The 14,303-nt window shown below is 38.4% G+C and overlaps 1 protein-coding gene across 2 annotated transcripts in view; it reads right to left on the bottom strand.

The window, feature by feature from the left end:
* Positions 1–14,303, bottom strand: part of LOC113169985 (mannosyl-oligosaccharide 1,2-alpha-mannosidase IA) — a 146,915-nt gene that overhangs the window by 40,587 nt on the left and 92,025 nt on the right. For both annotated transcript variants that reach the window (XM_026371813.1, XM_026371815.1), the window contains exon 4: positions 4,633–4,713. In XM_026371813.1, the coding sequence (XP_026227598.1) occupies positions 4,633–4,713 (81 nt within the window). The remainder of the gene's footprint in view (positions 1–4,632; positions 4,714–14,303) is intronic.

Below are 14,303 nucleotides of genomic sequence, written 5' to 3'. Positions count from 1 at the left end.
ATATAATTTGCCATGGTCATGTTCTTTTAATCATGCAAAATGTAAATTATAAAATTAACAATGACTGTGTACTATCAGCAGTCAGAGTTCGAGTGAGTCTCAAGCTGTTTATCTTTATGAATAAATCACATGCATGTGTCTGTTCGACAGTATACATGGAGGAGGTGACAGCCGTCTATCATCTCCTGCTGTAGGACTTTACTTCTCTCAAAAAAGAACTGCAGTAGAAAACTCCATGAGATCCAGAGAAAGCTATTCACAACCGTACTCGGCTGATGGATTGTTAGTGGCCAAACAACCAACGGTCTGTGACTGGGAAAGAAAAATCGTTTGGCAAAGTTTCCTGTGAATCCAGACATTTTCAACTCTTTCTCAGTAATTTCAGTCTTAAACTTGAACTTTTATTAAATGGACTACATTTTCTCCCAAAGTAGTTTCTAGATTTGTCTCTCAGTCACCCATTCACACACACAGTGAGCTACCGTGCAAGGTACTTGCAATTTAGGGCCAAGTGTTTTTTATCCATGACTGCCCACTTCAACGTGAGGACAGAAGAAGCTGGGACTGAGTCACCAATCATGTGATAATGGTCGTCTAGCTCTACTGCTGAGCCACAGTCACTTCTTATTATTGAAGTTCACTAAATAACTATTTCCCTGTGATGCCACATGCTGGTAAATAACACGCTGGTGCTACAAGATCCACCGAAAACTGGGATCTTTGACAGTAAGTGTATTTTTTTTTTTTATATAGAGAACCAAGTAGAATACATTTGGGAGATGGTCTCTCTCAATGACAGCTAGCACAGGAAGATCAACATGTGCAGCCAACTGCATGTGCAGAAATACTGTTGTTTAAAAAAATAAATAAAAAAAACAAAAAAAAGCTATAAAAAGTCGTCCTGTGCAAAAAACAGTCACAGTTTCATCCAAGCTAAAGAACTTGCTACTAGTCAGTCAGTTCATTCAACTACACCTAATCGAACAAATTCCTGGGAGTTACCGTGCAGTGACTGAATATCCAAACATAAAACATAAATTTATACAGTTGCATCTGTGCTGATTTGTACAGTCACAGTCTCAGTTGATTAAAGCATTTCTCCTACTTTAATCAAGCCGTTAACCAGAAAACGAGGTATTAATGAGCATATTTATTAATAAGCAAGTGGGTGAAAATATAACCTGCTCAACCTATCAGTACATTTAATGCCAAAGTTAAATGAATGAGCATTTTAATGTGTGCCATATTGAATTAAAATAAAATGTAAATGCATTTAGATCCACATGGAAAGTTATGTATATGGCGCATATACAATTTGTGTTATAACAGATACTAATACTTTAGACTGCCCCTCCACTCCTCCACTAGAAATACTACTTATGATCTTCTTTTTCTTTTCTGTCTCAGATTCTCTCTACTCTACCTCTGTCTCTAGTTCTCCCCACAGCCCTCCACCTCCCTGTATCACCTTCTCATGCACTCTCACGTTTGCTGATCAGCATATGAACACACTTCTTGGCTTCCTCACCTCTGCTGATCCCCCTCTCTGTCTCTCTTCATCTCCTGTTTCCTCTTGCTGATGAGCATATGAACACACGTCTTTCTTTTCCTCTGCCGGCTGCTACCTCCCTCTCTCCCTGCTGCTTCAGCTCAGCCCACAGGCAATTTTCACACAAGGCTGAGTGAATTCATTCCCTCTCCCCCCTCTCTCTTTCCTTCACTGTTCTCTGCTCTTGCTGAGGGAAGGGGGCGAAACAACAGACTCTCATCACCACACATGTATGAATATAAATGGACACAGACAACTGAAACACACACAGACCTGCCCAGTGTTTTCCTGCTTGTTGTTGTTGTTTTTGTTGCCTGCTGTTCTTTTCTCTCTCCTCTTTCCACTCAACCTAACCAGTTGAGGCAGATGGCCGCCCACACTGAGCCTGTTGTGATTTGGCACTTTATAAATAAACTCGAATTGAAGTATTACAGTATTTTGTACTTTTTTCATTAGTGACTACACACAAAATTAACAATTTGATCATTATTTAATTGTTTTATGTCATTTATGAAGCTTCTTAAATCTGATCTGTATCAATTTTACATTGAGTTCATCTTCTGTTAGTCAAAAAAAATGGAGGAAACCATCATAGCTCATTGGGCGTATGGCACCATATTGTGTGTTTAGATTTAATTTTGCATCAAACAACCGAAAATTAAGTATATGAAGTAAATAACATAATTGATCTCGTAGACAGAAGTAGAAGCACTATAGAAAAGTAAAACAATAAAACATAACATTTGGACCAATGGTGAATTAACGGGTACCTGTCAGTCATTCTCATGTGATCCCACTAACTCTCCTGTCATTGCTAAAGTGAAGCTCCTTCTCGCCCTGCAACTGCATCACATTTTATTATAAGAAATATCAGGGGTTTTTTTGGCTTTTTATAAACCAAACAATCACAAAATCAACCTAAACATTAACAACAGGGAAATGGTGATAACTGTTACAGCCATAAGTTATAGACAGATGGATTTATATAGCAGGACATAAACATGTAACACCTGCAATAAGAGCCGTTTGGCTTGGCTCGGAGGGCGACAGTGAACCATGAAAGAGCGACAAAAGCAGCAGAGGCGACAGAGACAAAAACAGTTTGAACAAGACGTTTAAACTGGGGACCGCTCCTATAAAGACTAACTATGATCCTTCTGGGGTGTGAAAACACACAAACAATAGCCACACACACGCTCAAAACAACAGGAAGTTATTAATGATGAGGTGTTGCTCCAGTTTTGCTCCAAGTGCCCTGCAAACTGCATTCGGCACGGAGGCGTAATCATCACCCGCTTGCCCAGCAATCATTTAAAGCTGCACCAGCTGCCCAATATCCTCTGGTCAAACTGGATACACAATCTTCTAATAGTCTCCTACGCTGTATTGTGAGTGATTTAAGTCTCTGCAGCTGTGACAGACCTTCAATCTGTCGGTTTTATCATTGGCATGGAACAGACTCTCAGGAACAGTCTCTAATGGGGGAAATGAGGAAAGGGGATCGGGAAGCTATAAATCCTGCTCTCAGGGACTCTTCACAGAAGGCACACGAGTGAGCCATGTGATAAATAACGACACAGGGGTAAAGGGTATTGATACGTCTGCCAGGAAACTGCGACCGCGTGCTCCATCTTGACAGAACGACTGTGAACTGTAAACAGTACAGAAGTCTAAATGCAAAGAAAAGAACGTGGGAAAGGGGACTAGAAACCTTAGTGAACAACAGAGATGGATGACATAACTAATCACATAGGCGGAGGTCAATCAGAGAAAGATTAAAAGATGGTGTCTCTTTCCACAGATTTACTCTGCCCAGACTAATTGACACTGATGTGCTTGTTACACGCAGCAAGATAAGAGCAAACTTTAGGAATAACAAACTATTTTTCCGCTCACACACTCATCTTGAAAATGTCCTTATCGGTGCCATAAAAACAGAAATTTCCATGGACCAGTGAATAAAACTGAATATCTTCTGCATGGCATTAATGGCTCGCAAATGTGGAATAATGGATTCGAGAATGTATTCTGGTCCAGCAATGTATTCATATTTCACTCATCCAGCAGTGGTGGACAATTTTATGCTGCTCTCCCCTCAACTCGCTCGGCCTGCAAATCAATGTCCATTAACCTGACTTGAGTGTTCATGTGTCACAGGATCCTCTCTCCATAAATTCTGCATCTGCACTGATTTCCGTTCTCTTCCACTGACAGCGTTCAAAACAGTACAACGGCCGAGTATGTTGCGTGTACGCTCCAGGAGGCTGCTGCAGGCAGATGCTCATTATGGTGACATGTTGACCTCCAGTGGCTTCACCATACACTGATAATGAACTGGACCATTTGTGGTGTGTGCTTGTCACAGATGATTTTTCAAACCCTTCTGTATCCAGCCAAGGTTTACAGAGCCTTCATACTTCTTTTCTGGCAGGGCAGTGCTTCACACTCATTAAGTTTCACAGCTTCACACCTGAACGCTGTTCACTGTAACCACAGACTTTTACACCGAGCAGCTTCACCGGAGTAACCGTGGCTTACACAAGGACGCAATAATTCTCATTCACGTGGAGTTTAACAGAAACACTACCAGTTCTAAGCTTGTTTCCTTAACCCTTTAAGCATTTAAGCACCAACCTACTTCTTTTCACTTTAACTTTGTCATATGGAGAAAGTTTTTATTTTTGAAGCCACATTAATTAATTTACAATTAACATTTGCATTATAAACTCTGTATATAAGCTAATTGTGTTTTTACATATACTATACTCCATTTTAGTGGCAGCAGACTACTTCTATGTCATGCCAAAGAATCTTAATACTTCTTTTACTTCTTTATGTGCAAACGCACATTCAAAGTCAAACAATGATCTGTATATACCTCATATAGACAGGCAATTAGAAAATGCTTAAGTAGCATAAATCATGTTATGTGGACACTGTAGTGACACATAACCACACACACACACACTGACAAACACAAACGCAGACACTCTCAGAGCTCAGCTTGTTCATCATTCAAACTGCAGAGCTGTTTGGGGATAAAGCAGCAGAGGAGAGGTAAAGCAGACATCTATTAATCTTACCTCCTCTCCTGTCAGGTAGTACGCTGACAGCAACCCGCCGACGTAACGGATGTTCACCTCAAAGAGTGATGCCTCGCCGTTCTGTTGAACCAAGAGAGAGAGAGATCAAATTGTCAAATGTTTTATTCAGCCAAGGTCTCAGTCAGCGGTGAAGTAGCAAACTGATGAGTACACAAAAAAAGACTAGTATTTTTCTTATTTGATTCACATTTTTATGAAAAAGTAATTATTAAGGAAAACTACAGCCCAGATGTCACACAGGTGAACCTCCACACAGCATGCTAGTTTTAATATGGCCCATTAACGTCACCAATGTGGTATACTGTATCTGTCTATTTCCTAACTCGTTAATGCAGAATTACTTAGTTATAAGACACAAAAATATAAGAACTATATTCAGTATAAAACCTCCAACATTTTTGAAATACATATTAAATCTTTCCCCAACAACTAGAGGTGCAAATTGTTAAATTACACCTGTGGAGAGAACAGGAAGAAAATTGTGTTGCATGGTGCTGTTCACAGTTTTAAGTGGTTTTACACAAGCTGAAAAGCTGATGCTACTAATCATATTCCACCTACAAACTTGAATCGCCACACAAAAAGCAACACCAGACTTATATCCTTCGACGACATTTCAGATGTAGGTGGTGACTCACAATGTGACCAGGCTTTGAGCATTATCAGCTGAGCATCGCCGATTGTGTTTCTGAACATAATTCAGTGACCATGGTGACAGTCATTCTTGCTGAACACTATGTGTACTTGAAATTATGAAATACTACTGCTTTTATATTCACTAAAATGTGTTCTCTTAATCTAATCTGTGGCAATGATCTACATCTGTAGATCTACTATTACTGTACATTATATACATAAATTAAACAAATGCACAAAAACAAGAACAGTTTAGTTGGTGTATCAATACTTTGACTTTCCACCTCAAACTCAATGAATTAATTACATTTAAAACGTATCACATCCATTTTTCCAATGTGTTACATCTGAAATAATCTAAAATAATGCATTAGTTGTCACAAATTTGATCGACTAGTTAGTATTTACAAAGCACAAGGATGTAAGTGATTCAAAATAAACTTCAGTGTAGTATTATTGTTCCTCATGTTTACTGAGGTGTTTTTAATAGTGATTGGAAAATAAAAACTAGGTTCTCACTATTTAGACAACACTAGTTGCTTATTTTGGTCCTTTCATGAGAATCGTTGATAGAAAAAGGAAAATGTTGAGAACCACCAGATTTTACAGAAAAAAGAAAAAGAAAACTTTTTTTATTTCCAGATAAGTTTACCTGTAAATTAATTGTGTATTTCCTTTGCCGTACCGTGTGACTGAAATGGTACACAAAATGAATTGTTCCCAGTTAATCGCCACAATAGCAGCAGATGTGTTTGGCAGGACACAGAGTGACAGGACTACAAAACCTCTGTTGATTGACTGATTAATTAGCCTCATTATCCCTGATTAGGAAAACATGGTGCATTCATAAGTCTGACAGTGTAATAGAATGATTACAAGCCAATAAACTATTGCAAACTAAGCACGAGGATAAATTGTGGCCATGGAGACATTAATATCAATATATTAGCACCATTTGCACTGTCAGAGCACCACCTGGAAACACAAACCCTATTTCAGAAAAGTGAACTCTTTCTAAAGTGCAACAAAAAGTAAAAACGGTGATTTGTTCCTTCGCTCGACCAAACGACAACAGAAATGTGTTCTGTGAGCAGACGAGTCTACAATTTAAGCTGAAATGAAAGTAAAAACAGACGATGCTCTCCAAAGACAAAAAGACCAGTCAGTCTGTTGAACAGTGCAAAAACCAGGTGTGATAGTAAAGGGGGGCATCAGAGCAAGGTACTGTACCACTCGCATAGAGGTGTATATTGGTAATTCAGAGAGAAGTATGCGTCCACATGTTGTAGCATGTGCAGAATTAGGCCCGAGTTATAATTAATGATTTTTCAGGCACTTTGTTGCTCAGTGAAAATCAGGGACAGGTTTTCTGGCTGACTGACACACTGACCACTGAGCTCCCATGCACACCTCCTCCTCTTCTCTTTGTAAACCTGCTGTAATGGAGTTCCCCCTCTACAAAGAAATAAACGACCAGAGCTACAGTAGCCTCACAAAGTGAAGCCAGAAAGAAAAAGCTATGCAATGATTTTCTCCAGTGTTTTGTCTTTTCTCTTTTGTCTGAGAGTCTCTTAAAACATAATATCGATAAATGTTTTCTGGCCGAGGCTGAAATTTATTCAAACTATTCTTCTGTATGCTTTTGAAACGTCATCTGTTGTCTCCTTCTTTTAGTAATTTAGAGTTTTAGACTGAATGCAGTATGTAATAAGCAAGAGACTTTATTGTTGGCTCACTACAGTGAGATCCATAATTATTAATGGACTGTTAATATTGTACCATAAATTTTTAAACAGTGGCTGAGATCTTTATGTAGAGTTTTACAGTCAACAAAGATGAAGTCATCAAATCTTTATCTCATTTTGCTCACCTCATAATAAAGAACTGGAAAGAAACATTCATTAATTCATCAAATATCAAGGGAGTTTGATTCAGTAGTTTACTTTTTAGTATTTATATAAGGGCATCCTTTAGAAAGACAAAACCATCAGTGTGTTTTGCAGATTTCACTGGGGAAAACAGCAAACTGTGCCAGTTCACGTGTTGTTGAATGAAGGTTTGCTCACAAATTGTAGCAGCCATTGATGGACTCCTGTGCTGACATCAAACTGGATTAAAATAGGTACAAAACACAGAACGACCAGGAAGAGACGGATCGTGACCAATGGATTCCACATTCATTTGACAATATTTTGTCAACTTGAGGTATTACTTGTTGTAAATGTGTTTACTCATAAAATTGGTGCTTTATGCTGAATTTTGCAGAAAAATCTAACTTTCATACTGCAAATATGAAACATTAGGAAAAAGTAGTTGACATAATGTTTGGCAACATTATGTGTGTTTTGGTCTACTTTCTTTTTAAATGAAATAAAAGGTAAGACCGCATGTGCTTCAATATATCACCATAATTACTGCCTCTTATGCTAGCTGAAGGTTGAAGCAGACTGGTATTCACTGACTTGGAGACCCATTGAGAAGGAAATTGCCATCTCGAGTGTGGATGATAAGGAAGCTGTAATTGGGTACCAGAGAGGGCAAGTAGCTCCACTCTGAGAAATAGCATGGAGATGGGGAAATCACTGGTGTCTGTTCAATAGTATGATTTATCTCCATATATATCTTTGCTTTAAACATTTATATACTTGGTCCCATGTTGTATTATTACTACTTACACATGAATAGGTAATTGGCCCAATAATCATCAAATGTATTTGTCTGATAATCTACATTTTACATGCCAGAACAGAAAAAATCTGGAACTTGGTAATATATTTTTACTTGTATTTTCTAAATGTGTACTTTTACATCAAAGCTTAAATAAAGGCGTTTCTTTTTCTTAAATTTGCATCAATAAGAATTAGAAGAGATCACTACCCCCCCTGCAAAGTCTATGGTACATACAGTATGAAGCTACTAACCAAACTTAGCTTAGCATAAAAAAACCAGCCTATGCAAATGTAAAAGTGTTAGTGTTGTTAAAGTGTTTCCTTTGGGCAGAGCCAGGCTAACTCTTTGTCCCTGTTTCCTTTCTTTATGCTAAGCTAACTGTCTCTTTGCTGTATACCTACAGTTACAATTCTTGTGAAGAAAACAACCAAACTGTCTATGAACTGACTTAATGTGAACTTTTGATGTGTTGTGTAACACTATGAATCAGGTAATAACAGGAGAGGCGTTAACCAACATAACCGCTCCATCCCTGATGTCAGCACTGTGGACATTTCCTGGGACAAAGCACTGATGCTTCCGGCAGCGCTGCCAAGCTGAGCCGTCTTGCCAACCCTGAAATGAGCGGCCCAATCACTAATGGCAGTACAATGGCTGTGATTAGGAAAGGAGCGTCTATCTATCACCAGTGATGGTAGCACTCAGTGAAATGGGCAGAAGGTACAGTGAGGGTGAATATGTAGCACAGACAAAGGGTTTGATAGTCAGACTTTTACCTCCAAATACAGCCCCAATAAATCACTCACAAAGCTTTGTAAAAACTTCCATTTACACTGTTTTGACAATCCAACATTTAGATATAAAACAAGCCTGCAGGCACGGGTTTTAATAAAATGAAATAAAGTGAAAATGGGGCAACGGTTCACATTAGCATCTCGATTAAACAAACTGAAAAAGCAAAACCCTGAGGCTCAGAGAACGTACACAAAACAATAAAACTTACACTGACATAAATCACATCACATCATAACTAAGACATCAGGAAATAAGATGTAAAACAATATCAAAGTTCCCTGAAATATTTTTATTCATGAAATCAAACATGCATTTCATTTAAATGCGCAGGTAAAGATGAATAATGGCACAACAGATTGATATGAGCCTGACTAAGTCTCGCTCTAGTGCCGTTAGATTTAAACAGCTTTTTCCCAGCTTAGCATTTTAATATGTCCAAATCTTAAGTAAATTGGTTTGTTTTTATTCATCATCCGTTTGGTTCCTGATTAAACCACAGAATATTAAAACACTCTGCAAAGCTATTAAGGCTGTGCGCTTGGGCAATTAATAGAACAAAAGCTTGGAGCTGATGTGAGTAAATGGCAAAAAGAGGAAGAACATGCATTCATTACTTCATTTTAGTTTCATAGATTAGTTAAGATCTTCAATATTTATGGTAAAATTAGTACCTGTATCCATCTCAAAGCTGAAACCAGCATTCATGATAAGGAAATCATAAAAACAAAGCAATTGTGAAGGTGGTCAATTTAACAGTGCTGCAGCAATATGTTTGCACCAAGTCAATACAAAAAAACGGTAAGGAGGAAGGAGTAACACCTGTTTTTCCTTTTTTTTTCATGTCTCCTTTCACGGTGCTCAAGTTGAGGACCTAATTAGGCGACAACACGAGGCTGTCAGAGTAAACACAGAAGCTCTCACCACCACTGCCACCAAGATGAAACTCTGCCTCCAGTTTCACTGACTGTCTTCATTTCTCAAACTGCTGCAGTGGGAAGTGAAACAACAGACTTTCTGAAGGATGATCACTCAACATCAAGAAAAAATCCGCATTGCAGGGTTGCCAGCATTAAAGTTGGTTTTAACAATGTTGTATATTAGACCAGAAGCGCCAAAGGAAAACAAGTTAAAATCTAATATAAATCCTAAAAGGTTTGATTGTATATCTCTGCTGCTGACTCATAGTTAATGGGTGTTTTCAAACCCGCTTGTTTGATTCAGTTAAATGATGTCTTTTGTGTAAATATGGTTAGTACAAACTCTGCAGAGTAATCAACCACATCAAGAGTAATTTCAGATTGAACTCAAGAATTAAACTACTAATGAATCCACCAGCTGTTTGTTGGCTTTTGATCTGTACAGTGTAAGCTACGTATATACTTAAACAAATAATTTGACAACAACAGATAACTTCACTAATTACTCAGTAGTAATTAAGTAGTTAAGTCAGTTCATTACTCTCCAGTACTAATTTGCTCAGTCAAAGGTGCCTTTAAAACACCATCCAGCAGCTTTCTTAAAGCTACTTAATACTCGTCTCATTAGCCTCATCACCTACCAAGACTGTGAGAGCCGGTCGGACTCTCTGCACAGACTTCAAAAGAATTTGTCTCTGCACAGATTGCTGGACTGCTGTGCATAAGCTAGACCAATAAATACTTTCATAACAAAGTCTGTGCACAAACACAAGTTAGATGAAAAGAAATATCAGATTTCCTGGATATTATCTCCAATTTACGGGCAACAGGAAGCTCCTATAAATATGCGGCAGGTGGGATGCAGCTGGCAGTAGGTTGTTGTGGTTCTGGTCTCGGTTTCAGTTCTGTTAAACCCTCATTGTTCAGTCAAATACAACAAAGGCACACGTCTTCTTGTTGCCTACTGTCCAGAGTTGCCTTCTTGTTTTGTCGTGGATGTGTGTATGTATGGAACTCATCCCCAATTGTATAATAATAATTCTACTGTATAATTGAATAGAAATGCACACATCCGTGAGTGGGCAAGTCGTAACTATGAATTGACTTTTAGCCTGTAGTTGCACAGAGCGCTTCCAGGCTCAGAGGCACAGTAACACACCTCCTTCTTACAACTCTCAGAGAGTGGGTAACTGAGTGTGTACAAACATTTGCCAGATTAATAATCCATCACATAAAAATAAAAAAAATAAAAACTTTGGAATTAACTGGAGCTACATTTCTCCTGCAGCCCACCACTGTTCACAACATTAATCTGATTGGCAGTCTAATAATAGTAATAGTAATTATGCAAATAATTGCAAGAGTGATGCATCCAGCTGCAGGTAACAAAGACCCTCTGTACTATCGCACACACACACACACACAAAGTAAGTAAAACTACAACTGGCAACTGGTTTCTGTGTTCACTAAAGCTTCAAGCATCTAAAATATGCATTATATTAGAAGAGAGGTGTTTTACACCACGTAATTCTTATGCAGGAGAAGTCAAAGCAGAAAAGAAAATTAATTAATGAGTAATGACTCATTGAATGCACCGCGTATCATGTAGGTGTTCTGCTTCACCAGCACCATGCAATGTTTCCGACAATGTTTGATGCTTGTTTCTCTGTTGACAAGTTCTCAACATCCATAGCAAAGATTGCCACCGGACTCAGCCCAGATTTGCCCGGGACAAGAGCCTGATTGGCACGGCCGCTGTGCTGCTGCGTGCCAAGGAGCCGACTAGACTGTTGCCCAGTGGTGTGTCCTACTGAGACGCTAATGTAATGATTTACTGCTAATAAAGAGGCATCATTGTCACTGGGCAGACAACTCTCAGTATCGCGGTGATCCAGATTTCCACTGGCTCCCACATTTCAAAGCCAAATTAGACTGATGTGACAGAAAAAAGTGATGAGCCAAGGATAAAAATTAAGCAGAAGATTGCCTCTCCTTCCACTGGTAGAGATTCACACTTACCGGCTGTGATTTAACGTAACATCACTAATTAACATGGAGAAATCATGAAAGGGACCAATTAGATGCTGAATCTCTAATCTCTGTCAGTCTTGCATGCAGCACACTCAAAGCTGCTTCTTTTCTGAAAGGAGTTTCCCCAAGACTACTCATCTACGCCCAGCCACATTCAGAACAGAAGGATGTGGATGGTCCTTTTTTTTTTTTTTTCCCTTAACGTACAGTAATTATGGTCTTGATCAGCGTCCAAGTTATGAGAGTGGTCTCGGACATTAGCATTAATAACCTCTAGAGCAAGCTAAGCAGTCTTCTCTGATGGAAAGAAAGCTCTTAATGTCATAGCAATATAAAAGGGGCCTAAAAAAAAAAAAGCGATGAGCCTACACAGATCAGTGTTTAGCTGGATGATATCAATCTAGCTGTGATAAGAAGAATTGTTTGATCAGTTTAAACGCGGGCCAGGAAAGCCACAGTAGAGTGTATTGACACATTACATAATGTTTATGGATATTTACATTTCCAAAATTGCTTTAATCGGTTAGAAGATGCTAGTCTAATAAAATTAATAAAGATTTTTATAATAGACATCCATCATTACAGAATATTAGCTCTATATTCCAAGAGGGTGAGGTTTCCAATTCATTAAATTACTCAGCACAGCGTTGTTCTTAGAAGCCACCCTAATGACACATAAAGCAAATAATTAAACTAATCAAAAAGAGTTTATGTTGCCTTGAGTGATAAGCTCCTTTTAATATTTCAGCAACAATCAACACATCAGGGAGTTGTCTCTTTTTCCAAAGGCTCTATTCATTCTTTTGTAATTTTTAAGCGACTGTTTCTGATTTCAAACAGTATTTTTTCTTACAGACATTAGACGATAACGTTCAGTCGCGATACATCAAGTTCTTTTTTTTACTTGACTGCTTCATTCTTGTTACATTCCCATGATGCATTTTGGGGTAGATGCTTCAGTGAATACCTCCTCCTATCTCAGGCCAATAAACTCTGATTAAATGGTTCGAGGAGAAAGACGTTAGTTTGAATCTCATCAGGTTTGATTTACATTTTATGTCTTTGATACCACTTATCTTGTAGAACACTAATTAAACAGCACCTAACATCTCTCATCACAATCATACATTATAGACATGTAAACACAGAGAATGCAATCCATATCAGAAACATCTCCACTAAATGCATTAAATTGCAAATTAATGGCCTTGTGAATAATTAATCAGACACTGCCAGGGTGATAAATTATAGCTGAAGTAGAACCTACCCCTTCGTCTGCTTCCTAGAATATTCGTCAATCTGTAACTGTCTATTTTCTATAAACATTCAGCATTGGATGAACAGGTTCTCCTGAAGGGTGCAGCAGCTCCCCATCAAGTCCTCTATGATAAAGCTCTCTCATTCTGCCATTGTCATTTGCCACACTATAGTCAATCTTCTCTCTTTTTGACTATGTGTGTAACTGTCTGACTCTGTCTTTCATCATAGGCCTCCCACTGTATTTGGCCTTGCTGACTGAGCCACATCCTTCACTTTATCTCAGCAGTACTGGTGGTTGATGCTCCCAAACTGCAAGCAAGAGGCGCTGCCTAATGTTCCACTATATCCAGGTTTGCAGTAATGTGCAGATGAATTCAGGAGGGTTCACCAAAATCGAATATTATTGTCTGGTCAAGAAACTAATCGAGAATTGCAACTCACAATTGTAAAAAAAGTTTTTTCACTGTGTGTTGAGTCTAAAACATGTCAGAAAGTAGTAGAATATGTCCATCTAAATTCTCTAAAGAGCCCAAAGTTAGGTATTTAAATGATTTTTTTCTGACAGGTGTACAGTGCAAAACTAAAAAATACATTATTTACAATGAGTTTGCTACAGCATGAGTCTTATACTCTGCGCTCCTACTTTCCTTGTACTAGCAGAGTGTAAAAAAAACAAACATATCTGCATGTTTTTTGGGGTCTTGTCGACTACTAGCAAAATGTGCCAGAGTCTGAAAACCACACAATTGAGGTTGAGCTGTTGGAATTTACTTATTTACTTATTTATGTGCATATATTGGATCTAAAGTTTTCACATGTTGTGTGAAACTGTTTCTCTAAACTACTTAAATTGGCACCATGTCTGTGCTGATATTTGCCGGTTTAGGACTGCTGTGACCCTCAAAGCTTTTAATAAAGTGTTTTTCCTATTCTTTGCAAAGCCAAACCAGTAAGGATGATCTACATCTACCAATTAACTGTAGTGACGTAGTAGACCGCGAGACTGGTAGTCTCCTCACTGGCTTGTCTCCTGGTGTTTCATATTTCATTTTATTCATGACACAGGAACTGTCAAAGCATGTTTCTGTTTTTTTTTTGCAAAGTGGGTGACTTAGTGTCAGCCTGCACGTCTTTGAACCAAAAATGAAGATATTAATATTAATTAAAAATATCACACACTCCTGCCTTTTACCACATTTTTTTCAATCCAACTAAAAGCTTTCATGAAAATCTCAGCCTCAAGATCAAACAGTGTTGACCATACAATATGAAGTTGTTCATTGACATTCTGAACCGAGTGCGTCCTCACTGCAGTGGCCAGGACCGCATGCCTGAGCCAAA

This window comes from Anabas testudineus, chromosome 16, assembly GCF_900324465.2.
Source record: "Anabas testudineus chromosome 16, fAnaTes1.2, whole genome shotgun sequence".
Taxonomy (NCBI): Eukaryota; Metazoa; Chordata; class Actinopteri; order Anabantiformes; family Anabantidae; genus Anabas; species Anabas testudineus.
The sequence above is the reverse complement of the archived record's forward strand: the minus strand, read 5'-3'. Positions and strand labels throughout refer to the sequence as shown.